This window comes from Pinus tabuliformis, chromosome X (genome assembly GCF_031772625.1).
Source record: "Pinus tabuliformis cultivar Carrire ecotype Pingquan chromosome X, CPIR1, whole genome shotgun sequence".
Classification (NCBI taxonomy): domain Eukaryota; kingdom Viridiplantae; phylum Streptophyta; class Pinopsida; order Pinales; family Pinaceae; genus Pinus; species Pinus tabuliformis.
The window spans coordinates 584,969,223-584,983,997 of NC_142308.1; the positions used below are offsets into that span (position 1 = coordinate 584,969,223).

The 14,775-nt window shown below is 31.4% G+C and overlaps 1 protein-coding gene across 1 annotated transcript; it reads right to left on the reverse strand.

Annotated features, from left to right (window-relative positions):
* Positions 1-5,643: 5,643 nt before the first annotated feature.
* Positions 5,644-11,508, reverse strand: LOC149141363 (alpha carbonic anhydrase 7-like). The gene is made up of 7 exons (XM_089451224.1): positions 11,488-11,508; positions 7,038-7,196; positions 6,846-6,952; positions 6,651-6,753; positions 6,392-6,559; positions 6,239-6,292; positions 5,644-5,977 (listed from the first exon to the last, which is right to left on the reverse strand). Exons 1-7 carry the CDS (start codon positions 11,506-11,508, stop codon positions 5,894-5,896), a joined length of 696 nt encoding a protein of 231 aa, XP_089307350.1. The 3' UTR covers positions 5,644-5,893.
* Positions 11,509-14,775: the final 3,267 nt, after the last annotated feature.

Below are 14,775 nucleotides of genomic sequence, written 5' to 3' on the forward strand. Positions count from 1 at the left end.
TAGTTAGACTATGTGGAGATGTGGGTTGTTTGATGTGTGTAGGTGTGAGGTGTGAGGTGTGTGGAGGAAAGGTTTGTGTAGATTAATGGAATGTGAAAAGGAAATGTTTGTGTAGAGGAAGGGCTTGTGTGGAAGGATGGAACGTGATGTTCTCTGCACAAAAATTCTCAAGAAACTAAGTAAAGGATTAGTGTGAAAGGGTAGAATGTGTGGAAAGGAAGCATGCGTGAACTGCAGAACATAATTTCAAAAGAATATATTTCTACACAAGCTTTGAAAAATGACTAAGTATGATGCACTCATGAACCTCCTTTATTGCATAGTAAGATATGGATTGGTAGAAATTAGTAGAAATAAAAGATGTTTCCTTATATAGGAGAAGTTAAAGATTAAAAGTGAGAGATGAAAATCGATCAACATAGTTATGCACATAAATAACATGGAGTAATGAAATTGGCATTTATCATGTTTAGAGTACACATTGTTAACATTGATGCATTAAACATGTAAAAAGTAAGTGGCCATGGCCTACTACAAATTTTATATAATTCATCCAGCTAATATTGGAGCATTAATTGGTGCATGAAATTATTATTGGCACATCAACATGGTATGGTCCAAGTGTGAAAGCATGCATGTTTAGTTTTGCATGTTACTAGTACATCTATAGTAACTTCACTAACATGGAAATTACATTAGTAAGTGCCACATCTATAGTCACCAATCTAATAGCGACATGTTGGAGTTACACAAAGTCACCAGGAGCACAACCTACCACCTACACTATACAATGTTGTCACATAGTAATTGTGCATAGTTCAAAACATGTGGTTTTTCCTCATATGGAACATTACAGAATAATGTCATTCAAGAACATACACATTGGCATATATAGTGTCACATGTACAAACCCAATACATGGAAAAAAAAAAACGAAAGATTTACCTCACTAAAAAAGTATTCAATAAAAAAATAGTAAAAGATAATAAAATAATATGCATATAAAGAAAGTGAGCTAAATTACTTGGTCTAGTGGTTGCTTATGAGGTTTCTTCAAGAACTGAACATGTAGAGTTTTGGGAATCAATTTCAAAAACCTGTCTTCACCATAGTCACAAAAACAAAGAACAAAAATGTCTACTGATGCTTATTAAAAACTCTAATAGAGTATTGATGGTTTGGAGTGAATGCATCATCGAATCAGGTGTGAAAAGTGAACATAAAAAATGAAAATATAGTGTAGTTTTTTACTTTTACCCTAATTGTGATGTGTTGCTAATATCAATCCACCAATGAGCCTTGTCTTTGAAAGGTAAACATGCTTATGATACATTTTTTTTTAATTGTTCAATGCATAGCATAATAATAGATACATTGTATGACATAATAACATATATTCAGTATTATATGCACATTATTAATCCTATATCTAGTACAATTTAAGAGATGTTGCATCGTTTATGGCGTATCCTATGTCATAACATATATTCAGTATTATATGCACATTATTGATCTTATATCTAGTACAATTTAAGAGATGTTGCATCGTTTATGGCGTATCTAGGAAATAAACACCATACATTGCAACCTAATGCACTTTTTTGAAAATAAATGCACCTCAATGTTCCTTTATGACCCATTAAGAACATCATTATGTGATAGGTTATTTATTATGTCGTTTCCTCTCTATTGTTTATTGATCCTGGGGACTAATGCATTATTTTATGAAAATCATTAATAAACCTAAGTTTATTGATCCTGAGGACTAATGCATTATTCTATGAAAATCATTTATAGACCTAAGTTAATTAAAATATTATAACCAAATTTTAGAAAAAAAAAATTACTCCACTACCATCTCTTTCCTTAAATAAAGCAATTTAAAAGGTTGACTTAATAAGTGACAATAGTAAAGAGATGCATACTATGTACAAATAACCCTATCTAAAGCAAATCAAAGGTGCATATCGTGTTTTGCAATATTAATAAGAAAATTCAAATTGTTATTTGAAATAATTATGATTGAAAAAGAGAGGAAGAATGATATTTTAAAAAACATAAACTATTAAAAAAAAACATGTGAGAAGTGGAATGATGTGACCTGAGATGATATTTAAAATTATATAAACAAAAAACATGTGAGAAGTGGAATGGTGTGACCATTTTAAAATCATATAAACTATTTTAAGATATAAGATGTAAAGATGAAATGGTAGGAAAATATTTAGATTTTTGAAAAAAGGAAGCGAAGATTTTTAGTTTGTAAAATATATTTTAAAATTAAATATAATGTAATTGTTAATTATATATATAGAGAAGGTTATATAATGGCTAGTACTTGTTGTTTAGTTTAAATATAGTTTAATGAAATAAAAAAATAAAGAAGACAAAGGTTTCATCACAAAAATAAAACAACTAATAAAATATTATATTGTTGAATATCATCACTAACTAGCAATTGTCCCAAAAGGTACAAAGAGAGGCCGATAGGATTATTAAATTGGAATTGTTGAATTTTTCTAGAAGAGTTAATTGGTTTCTGGAAAACCTTGTTTTCTTGGATTGGATCATTGTGCAATTACTTTTCTTTAGATGTTTTGTTTATATCTATATTACAAGGAACACATTGAATGTATTATTTAAGCTTCTCATCTTATATTATCCCTCCATGGCAAACTCTTCTCTTCCCCTGTTGCAAAATTAATAGGCAGGGCAAAACCATTCAGCAAAAACTGCCAAATAAAATAAAAGCACTATCTCTACGGTTAAAGCCCTTGCGATTTTTCCACGGCTTCACCGTAATAAAGAAATAATGGATTGAAACTATTGAAAAATTTGGGTTCCATGCATAGCCATTATCTACCACGCTGTTTTTTCCTGTAGAAATTTATTAGTAAAACCCATAGATATTGAAAACCAAAAGCATACCTACTTCTATCCATAAAAAATTTCGAGAATTTCATTCCAATGGATCAAGAATTTCATCTCTATTGATTCTTCTACTCAACATAACAGCAACAAAATAGAATCTCCAGGATAAACCATGTAAACACTCTTTTAAAAAAAACACAAATTAAATTCAAAACAGAGAAAAACACAACGAAAATAAAACACTGTAAAATCCAAAATGCATGGCCATGCAACAAAGAAAATAAACTTGAACAAGAAACAAGGCAAGCCAATGCAATGCAGAGTATTGAAGAAAATGATGAGATGAAAGTGAGAACGCGCTCTGTGAGATGCTTAATACTAATCAGTGCTTGCCAAAATACTTGGGCATTCTCATCTACCTATTTGAAAGTACAGTGAAAGAAAGAGTTCAAATCCTTTTGAAAATAAATAAATTGATATACATTAGATATCTCTATTACTAGCAAGAAAGCTTTAAAAGTAGGTTGATATGCTTAAAAATGAAAAAAAAATAGGCATGTTGTTATGCATAAAATTGAAAGAACTTTAAGAATAAATGCAAAAGTGTTTTTTCTTTAATTTGCAGAATATATACATCGACCTCACCATGCAAAATCAAATATTAAATGTAGAAATAAAATTCCTCTAAGGAAAGAAACAATTATGTAATAATTAATATAAACATAAGGGAATAAACAGTAATGTCATCATCACACCATGGAGGAAAGATTGTGTGTTGATAGTCCTTAAATAGAACTAGAATTAAAGTCTAAAGAGACATTTTATAATAAGTGTCAGAGTTCCGACAGTAAGAGAAACCCCAATTCAAAAGTTGAGACAAGCTTCAGGGTTTCTTGGAAAGAAAAGTCATTCTGTCGACCAACCATACTCACTTAATAATACAATGTATGAATAACTATAGTTCAAAACTATTCGAAAAACTTGTTAAACAACCTACCGAGAGGGAGGCTTAAAATAACAAGTTAAAGGAACTCGAGTCATTCAAACCCTAATGACTATAAGAAAACCCAAGAAAGGGTCTTGGCCTCGCAGTCAAAGAATCCTAGACAAAGATGAATACTTTGTAAGAACTTGAAGAGTGGTAGGTCGAAGAATAACTCCATAAAAACATGTGCTCCTTGTGACACTGCCATGTCACCCTATTGATGTGTCGAATTTTAATTGGCTGGAGTAGGCCTATGTGCTAAGGCACTCCCTTAATTAACAATCATGCATGTTGAAACACTATTTGCCACTCATTCCTTCGTATAACCATGCGATCCATTAGATATACACAAAGTTTCATGACATTTAACAAAATAAACATTGTGCATGTTGGAGCATTGTTTGTTGCTGATCTACCAAAGAACCTTGATCCACTCAGAAAATTGCATGGCGTTCAACGAATTTGGGGTTTGTGGGTCTCGACCCCCTGATTAGGCCTTTTTCCCGATCATGAACTTTAAAAAATCACAACTTCTCATTCGAAAAGAATTTGAGCATGTGTGATATACTGCTGGAAAGGTATCGGAAAATTACTTAGTGGACTATTTTTAATAAGGTCTTATTACATTATTCAATATCAATTACCATGTTGGGCCTTATTTATTAATAATAAGCAAAGTATACTTAGTCCATCTTACATTGAATGATATTCGCTATTATTGATATAATGTGCCCTTCACTGCCCCATCACACCCCTAAATCACACCTTCAATTGTCCTAAATGTTTATTATGAAGTACCACCATAAATCAAAGTCCCATGAATACATGTTGATCATAATGTTGAAGTAAGCCTAGGAATTAGGGTCACGTGTACAATGGTTAGTTGTCATGTTGAAGTGGTCTAAGGAGCTCCATCATAAACCATCTTCAACCCCACTACAAATTTGTATAGTTTGGACTGATTCATGGGCTTCATGCATTTTGTGTATTTGGTGCTCCCTATTGAATTGTACTATATGAACTTTTTTGGGGGGTTGGAATTCTTCTGCTTTAAATAACCGTTATTTGATATACTTTTGATAATCCATAGCAAGCTCAAGAAAATGTGCAAAAAGAATTTGTATCTTCCACATAATCTACATGTAACACTAGATAGTCCTCACTAATAAAGGCTAATATATCCATGTAAGAAAATATAAGTTATTCTAATTATTAGAGATAGGGTTTTGAGACTAGAAATTTGAAATAACAATCTTTTAATATTTATTAAAGCTTTGATTATAACTACAATTATAAAACTCCATGGCCATCAGATCTATAGGCACTAATCTAGGTATAAATCTTGGCACTCTACCAAAAGATACATGCACGATATCTTCATTGAAAGCCATAAAATCAATGACTATAAATAAACGATATCCTCACTTTCAATCTTGAATTTTAATGTTATTTGTTTTAACATAAATACTTTTCTTTAAGAGAAACTCATCTTTTCAAATATTAACTTATAAATGTTGCCATCTTCTTTTTTCTTTTAAAAAATTGCAAAATAAAAATTAAATTAAATTAAAACATTCTCTTACCAAAATAAAATAAAATAAAATACTCTCGTACCAATGGTTAAATATTTTAGAATTTAAAATGCTGCTAGATAATTTAGGTCGACTAGATTATATAAAAATATTTAAAGTAAAACACCATACAACGCTATTTTCATATTAAAAATACACTTCACTTATAAAGATAATACACTTACTTGGCGTTTAAAGATGAATGACCACTCAATAACCCAAGTTTCAAATATAATACTCTTCCACACGTCATAAAAAGGACTTATCTTAAGACTTCATATTTATTTATAAGTAATATGAAGATGATAATCATAACAACCTCCCATATACCTAATCTACCTTATTTAATAAAACTATTACATGTACTGTATATTAACTATACTTTGTCATGCTTTCTTAATTTAAGAAATAGTTATGCTATATAAGGCACAACATTATTCCTATAAAGGTACAACATTTTTCCAATTCAAGAAGAAATCCATTCTTGACTGTAAATGCCAACAACTCTTCCATTTAAGGATTGGATAGGTCTAGCATTTTGATCATAACCCTGCAAAATACAATAAATTGAATATTAATTCACTTCAATTTATAGAATATATATATTTTTAATTAAACATCATAATATATTTATCTAAAATAACATAAATGCATAATTTTAAACTTACTATTCTAAAACAATAAATATGTGAAATAATAAATCTGTGTAAACATTAATAAATCTGAGCTTTAGTGATAACGCAAACTATAATATTATACAGTTAATTGTATTTCGCCATAAATTAACAAGAAGCGAGTACCCAGTACTTACATCATGGACAGCTGCTTGCAGGGCCCTCACTTGGTCTTCCGACACTGTCTTTATCTGCACATAGATTAGTCAAAAAGTCTCAGGTCACAGGGTCGATACCCATGAACGCACATTTGTGTTTCGGCGATAACGAGAAGGGGATCATAGAAATACCTCGTCAATCACGGTCCAAATGACTCCCTCGGTGCAAGCAGGGGTGGTGAGAGATCCCATGTACCTGTAATATCTACTGCCATCGAATTTTATGTCATTCGGATTCACCGGACCAAGGGGTTCCACTGGCGGTTCCATATGCGCAATGGCGTGGATCGCATCCATTAACTGTTCGTTATACCCCCAACATAGTCAACACAATATAATCGCTTCATAATTATATATATAGAGAGAGTGAAATGAGATTTCACAAATATACCTGCGACAGGAAAGGGTCAGACGGGCCATCCCTGTAAATGATTCCAATCACGGCAATTTCGTTGTCCTCCGCTTGGTGCACCAGATGGATTTCTAGTGGATGCCTGTAATTTCAATGCAAAACTGTGAGCAACGCCTAAATAGCAGAGTATAATTTAGTGTAGCAAAGATGGAAAAGAGGGTTTTGAGATTGTACTGCTCTCCATTTATGGTGTGCTCCGCCGGGTGGTGCCAATGGCATTGATACAGTGTGAAGCTTTTCCCTTGTATCTCAAGACTACCGGCGCCTTCAGCCCAGTTCACCTGATGCAACACAGCCATAGGAGTAAGAGGGAATCGAACCCGAAACCTTTCTGCAGAAGCTTTAAAAAAAGGTTGCATTACTCACCATGATGTCGTGACCCCTGTTCACAAGGATTGCATTTTCAGGGTAATAGTTTCTGTGGAGCGTGCCGAGGTCCGGAGATAATATGGCGTTGCTCTTCACCACATCAATGGGAGACTGCTCCGTCCCGTTATTGCCAAAAGCCAGGGAAGAAGAACAGTGCTTGTCAAAAGCCAGGGAAGAAGAACAGCAACAACAACTAGCAGGGAAAAAACAGTGAAAATATCTTGAAGAGTGAATAAAAGAATGGGAAAAAGCAGTAAGACAACTCAACCGATATTTGGAAAAAGCAGTCACACTTCAAATCAACGGTTGAAAGTGTCTCCCCTGATCCAACGGAGTAGGATAAAAGTGTTGACGATTGTTGATGCATAGGAAGGCCTATCGGCCTAACAATTAAAAAATATGATTAACTAATATTGTTTATATTAATATATATATCTATAGTTGTATGTTTTATTTTTATTAACATTTATAATTGTTTATAATTAAATTTATTAAAATATTTTTTAATATAATAATAAGTCATCTTAAATTGAAAACATTGTGAAAAAAAATATAATTAATGAAAATAGAAAAAATTAGAAAAAAGAAAAAGAAAAAATCAAAAAGTTAAGTAAAAAATAAATAAAACTAAAAATTAGTAACTAATAAAAATAGAAGTTACTAAACAACCCATAATAAGACTTCAACCAATCACCTTACAAATTTATTCCAACCACCTTACAAATAAATAAATTTCAATAATATTAAAAACTAATAAAAATTAAATTTTCAATATTAAACTATGGATAAATATCATAAATATTTGGTCAAAGATAAACTAATACACAGTCAAAAACTAAACTAAATATGTTATACCATACCTACAACAAATATAATAATATAAAAAATTATATATATATATATCACGGTTAACAAAAATAAATTAAATTAAATTAAATTCAGAATTCAGAAAATAAAATTTATTTTATATAGAGATATTTTTGTTGAAAGTATTCCATGGTCAATAATTATATGCATGGTCAATAATTTATAATTGTTTACCTAACGTGTGGTGTTTACTTTTAAGACTTCTTGGAATATTGTATTTCACCACATCTTGGTATGATGTGATGGGTTGGTGTGATGTGATTTAAGGTTTTGAATATGTATTGTAATGTGTTTTTTAGTTGGTTGTTAATTTTTTCTGTTTTGATTAATATACGGTGAAGTAAAGTTTTGTAATTTTAAATTGGATAATTGTATTTTTTTAATGTGGAATAATTTGTCTTAATTTTTTAGTTAAATTTAATGTTTCAGATTTTTAGGTGAGTTTATTTTTAGGGAACGTCTAGATTCTTGAGTAGATTGATGTGGATTAGGGTAAGGAAAATTTTAGGATACATATAATAATTTTGGTGGTGTCGGTTAGCAAAATTTTGATTGTGATTGTTAATATAATTTTCTAGAGTTATTTAAGAAATATATTTATTTAATGTGGTGATTATTATTTTATGTTAATATAATTATTATTAATGATTTGTAAATAGTATTTTTTAATTAATTATTTATTAATTTTATGATTACTTATTATCATACCATTTATATATAAATTATTATGAGATGGGTCGTTGTTTGTAACGATAATAACTTATATCATAATTATTTTTTTATCATAATTTTTATATATAATCTTTATTAATAATGATGTAAAACCATTATGAGTTGAAATAATTCATTTAAGAATATTTTTATTATTATAAGTTAATATGATTATAAACTTTAAGTTAATGTTAAAAAATTGATTTGTTGTTATGAGTGGTATGATTTATTAAAGGTTTCTAGGTATAACTGATGATAAGGCCTTCATCATGGTTCATATTGTTTTTTCTTTTTTCAATTTCTATGGCCTCTTTAATTTTTCGTTTTAGGTAATGCTCTTCCTTGATGACAAGTTTAGCTTCTTCCATATAGATGTAGTGTGAGGAGGAGAAAGCATGTTCTGCAAGAGCGGATTTTGATGTTCTGATCCTAGATATGTCAGCAACATGCTCTTTAAGGCTAATGTCTAACGATCTATCGGTTTCGCCTATGTATTATTTTCCACATGAGCAAGGGACTATGTAAACCCCTTTTTGTAGTCTAGGGTTTATAGGGTCCTTTGTGGAGTCTATGATTTTCCTAATAGTGTTAGGGGGAGTGAATGCAACACTGATGTTATGTTTGTTTAGGATTCTTGAAATTTTATCTGTTGTTCCTTTTATGTATGGTAAAGAGATTTTAGGAATAAGACTGGTCGCTCTATCAATCAGCGGATTGGCGAGCATTCGGCTGACTTAAGACATGGTAGGACCAAGTCCTCAGCCCTGGCTGAGCATGTAGAGAAGACTATGCATCATGTATGTATAGAGGAGGCTCAAGTCATTGCCAAAGTTGCGCAGTTTCACCATCGCAAATTTAGAGAGGCCCTGGAGATTGAGAAAAGGTCGAACAATCTTAATAGGGATGATGGCTGGAGGATTAGCAGTTGCTGGGTCCCAGCCTTGTCTTCCTAGCCTCCTCATTCCCCGTTTGTTAGGTCTTAGGGTTTCTGTCTTCCCTCTCCTTAAGTTTTGTTTTTGGCAGGTTAGTCCTATTATTATGGAGTGTTTGAGTTATTAAGTTATTAATTAATTTCGGGCTAATTATTGTATTAACCTTATCCCGTGTATGATACTATTGGGTATATTATAATTAGATTAGAATTATTGCTTCCATGATTTCAATTATTTATGCCTTTATATTTAATTCTACTATAACTTTAGAATTGAAATTCCCTTTAACTATTGTCTGAAAAACTCTTTTTAAACCGTATAAGTAATAATATAATTACCTAATGACAGAGTTAACTTTAATAATTTATTGGAATAACAGATTATTGAATAAATATTAATTATTTAATGAATATAAATTATTAATTGAATTATAAGAGGAGATCTAGTTTACCAAATGACCATTAGGTTTAAAGGATAAATAAGAAAGTATTATAAATAAATATATGATATACCAATAATATTAGTTATACTATTATTAGTAAACATGGACTCTAACAACCCTCAATTATGGTAATTACCTATTGTAACTAAATTCTAAGAATAATAATGATTTAACAAGAATACTATTTGTTTGTTTTTAATAATATTGGTATTATAAATTATTAAGTAAATATAGATTATTTATTAAACATATATTATTGTATACAACTTATTAATTTAATCTCGAATGGACCATTATATTTAAATAATAAATAAAAATGATATATTTTAAAGAACAAATAAGATCTAATGGACCATTAAATAATTATTATTAAATATATACACTATTACCTAATGTGACTAAATTCTAAAAATAATAGTAATTTAATACCATAATAATAAATATAGATTATATAATGACCATTATAATTAAATAATAAGTATGGATATTTTAATTATCAAATGAATTCTCTTAACATATGAGCTAATAATAATGAATTTTATTTATTTGTTTTTAGATATTCATAATCATTTACCTGTTTTAGCTATTTCTAAGAATGTTAATAATTAAATTGGTTGTTTGACTAAGATCATTAGGTCAAAATTAGCCGTTTGAGTCTCTGCACACTCTATTTATTCAAGCTAAGCCGGATTGGTTCTTCAACTTGTCCTGACGATGAACCACACTGGTTGGTTCGAAACGCGTCGACAAAAGATTGGTTATGTGATTTTGCCGAAGATTATCTAAACAAGATTTTAGGAATGTCAAAGGTTTTCTTTACATTATTTTTATTTAGGGTTTGATGGATGGTTTTGTTAATGATGTTTTTATTATATCCATTATGTTCAAAGACTTGTCGAAGGTGGTTTAGTTCATGTTTTAGGTGATCTGGGTCAGAAATTCTAGAAGCTCTTGTAGTTAGGGTTTTAATAATTCCATATTTTTGCTTGGGATGGTGATGAGAGTTTGCGTGAAGGTATCTTTCAGTGTGGGTTTTCTTTCTATAAACTTTGGAGCTAAGCTTCCCATCTTTTTTGGATAAGAGGATGTCAAGAAAGGGTAATTGGTTATCCTTTTCTACTTCAATGGTGAATTTAATGTGACTTGAGAGACAATTAATGTGAGTTAAAAATTCTTCAAGCTTGTCTTTACCATGACTCCATTTTGTGAAAACATCATCGAAAAATCTTTTCCATTCTTCTGGGGTATAAGGAAAGGATTTGAGGGCTTTCTGTTCAAAATGTTCCATGTATATGTTTACAATTATAGGAGATAGAGGTAAGCCCATTGCTACTCCATGAGTTTGTACATAATGTTTTCCTTTAAATCTAAAATATGATGATTTTAAGCAAGTTTTTAGGAGATCTACAATTTCGCTATTAGTGATTTATTGCATAACATCGATGGCTTCATCCATTGGTATCATAGTGTATAAGGAAACAATGTCAAAACTTACCATGAGATCTTCATCTTTCATTTCAAGGTTTTTGGTCCATTGAACGAACAATGCAGAGTCTTTTATATAGGATGATGTGTTTCTTGCTAAGGGACGTAACTTTCTGGCAAGGTATTGAGCAAGGAGGTAGGTGGGTGAACCTATGGTATTAACTATGGGTCTTACTGGGATGCCTTCTTTATGAACTTTGGGAGCACCATATATTCTTAATGATGGATGATTATTATTTATTATTTGGGGAATATTTGTGTCATTTTCGTTAAATTAATGGTTTAGGTTTAATTGTTTAACTATTTTATTTATTTATGTTTAAAGTGGTTTGATTTAATGGTGGAAAGTGAGAAGTTTTTACCTTAAGTAAGGTTCAATTCTCATGAGGGCTTCTCTAGAGCCATGGGGCATCTTGAGGTAGTGGTAAAACATGTGGTTGCACTCGGAGAGACCATATTAAATGTTTTCGTGACCCGTCTACACATAGTGGATCAAAGTCCACCCCCATGTCCACCTTTTATAAACGAAGAACGAATAATCAAGGAAAGAATTGAAGAAACCCTAGTCGCCTTGCCGATGCTCTCAAGTTCTGGAGGTCCTAACCCTCTGCTTCCTCCACATGATCTTGATACCAATGCTTTCAATACACCAGTTGTCAGTGGTATGAGGTTCCAATCCTCCAAGCCAACCCTATTTGTGAAGAAAACATAGGATGGTCCAAAAATTGTAGTCCATGCTAATCAATCCTACGTAATGGGTCTTATGCTAATGGAGAGAGGCTTGAGCAAACAATTTATGGGCTTATGGCCCTCGCTACACTCTTTGAATATTTGGGTAGATTAAAATTGGAGACCCATGATTGAAGGACGTTTTTCTATTTCCTTCTATGTGAGGGGGGTTTTCTCCTTCCTTTTAGAAAATAAAGTAGATCAAGATCTAATTTTTTGAAGTAAGCCATATTTCATGAGGGCTCAAGGTTTATATCTAGATAGATGGATCCATATTTCAACCCAAAAAATGATGTTCCATCTATTGTTCCTATTTGGGTTAGATTTTCATATTTCCTCTTCATTGTTGGAACGAGGACACCTTTAGGAACATTGGAAATGATATGGGTTGATATATCAATTAGGTAGAACCACAAGAAGGTATTCAATCTTGTGCCAAAATTTCTGTAGAAGTGGATCTTGATAAGGGACTCACAACAACAATAAATATCTAATTGGATAATTGGACTCGTTATCAAGAAGTGGATTATGATTAGTTACTATTTAAATCTAAGAAATGTCATGAGTATGGGAATTTTTCCAAGAGATGGCCTAAAGTGGAAGAAATCCATAAATATAATGAGGAAGGAGAACAATGGAAGCAACCAAAAATAAGAAGTGTGCCCTCCTGCTAAAATATAGCAACAAGGACATAAGAAGGAAATGGATTGGGGCCTAAAGGCCCTCCCTCTCCAAAGAAATCGGTTTCCAAAGGTGAATAATTCTCCTATAGCAAGAACAAAGGTTTGGTAGGAAACAAATATGATTCCCTCAATCACGAGAACAGAGAAGGAGAAATCACTTATCCATTGCACCAAGAGATATAGTTAGTCAACTCCCAAAACATGAGTTTTGAGGGGAAAAATGGCATAACTCCCCTTGAATATGTTCTAACTCAAGAAATTTAGTCACAAAGGAATAAGCTACATCAAAAGAGGAAGAGGTATTTCAATCACCTAGAAACACTAGGACCCATCAAGGATATTTGGCTTAAGGATCAACAGATGAAAAATTAGAGGGTGAAAAGGTAATTCGAGAAAAACCACATAAGAAAGTGGGTCGCCACACTAATAGAGATGTCAGAAGTGCATAAAAGAGAAGGATAAAATTCCAGGCTATGGAAGGTCATTGGAAGTGGCCTTTTTAACAATCGCTAAACAAACCCCACGACAAGGACTCAAGGGACGAAAAATAAGCCATGCCTGCAAAAAAAGAAAAAAAGAAGGAAGATTTTGCACCAAAAAGTTTGAAGGTGGTACTACTTGTACTTGTCCATCATTTTCAAAAGTGTTAATGAAAAGTTCATGTTTGTCCCCTCCTTTGACAAGATATAGGAAAGACTACAGAGAAAGAAACTCCAACTCCTAAAAATCTTCACGGTTTTTTGAATTACCAACAATGCCTTTTGATAATTCTTGATTATACTATATTTTGTATCAGTTTGTATAAAGGTGTCGAAGTTGTAATTGTACCTCTTGCTAATTAGTATGCATTGTAAATTTTGTCAAAATTTACAAGTATTTTAGCGTGTTTACATATAGAGGCATAATGGTTTAGATATCAAAGAAATCAAGTTTTTTATTCACTAGGTATTCCAAGGAGTCATATGTGTGAGTCAACTCGCTGAAATAACCCCTCTTTTAATGTAATTGTTGTGTCAACAAAGTAATTTTTTATAATTATAATATTATTGCTTTGGATATTTGAAAAAAACAATAAATTTACTCATCTCCATTAAATTAATAGTTCATATTTAATTATTTAACATGTGTAATTTCCCTATATTATATGTTACTTATCTAGTTGGTATTTGATAACTTTTTTTAGCCTTCCTTTATGCTCAAGATTTTGGGACATGCCCAAAGGCCACATAGAAACATATCATTATATGAATTTTTTAGTGAGGTTTCATAATCATTTGTATATATGGAATTTTTATTTAAAAAACAAATTTCGCAAGACCAACAACGTATCAATCAATACCTTTAGCATTCACCAACCCAAAGTTAAACAATTGTGCTAGTAATAATATATTGTTGAATTTATAATTTTAGCTAATATATGGGACGTCAACATTAACTCCATCCTGCTGCGAAATGAATCTATCACCAGAATCAAGGGATTTCTCATCAATTATCGTCCTTACTAATTAACATCTTATGCCACTTGTGGCTAATGCTCATAGCCTAGGAATGTCATATGTTAATATAACTTGATATATTGGGAGTTGGGGATGTTTGTTGTTGTTATTGTAGGGTGTGAGATTTAAAGGATCCATGTGAAAGATGTATCTATGTGCCATTATGTAGGATGTTCATCGGTTAATTGATCATTGATTTGGATGATACCTTGACTTAAAATAGTGCCTTCATTTGCCTTTTTTTCTGTTGCTTCATTTTTGTCCCTTAGAACATGGAATCCCTATAATCTTCTGAATAGGTTTTTATAAGCCCTTATTCTCTTCCATATCTAATTAAAATATTCATCCACTAAATCCTTTTTGAAAGCTTGGATTGCCCATTTTGAGTCT

Excerpts from the sequence above, each read along its gene's own strand:
- LOC149141363 (XM_089451224.1), bottom strand. The coding sequence starts at position 11,508 with ATGAAAGATGAAGATCTCATG. Across the intron at positions 7,197-11,487 it reads TGAAAGATGAAGATCTCATG|CACTGTTCTTCTTCCCTGGC; the intron begins GTAAGTTTTGAC and ends GCTTTTGACAAG. Across the intron at positions 6,560-6,650 it reads CTGACCCTTTCCTGTCGCAG|TTAATGGATGCGATCCACGC; the intron begins GTATATTTGTGA and ends TATAACGAACAG.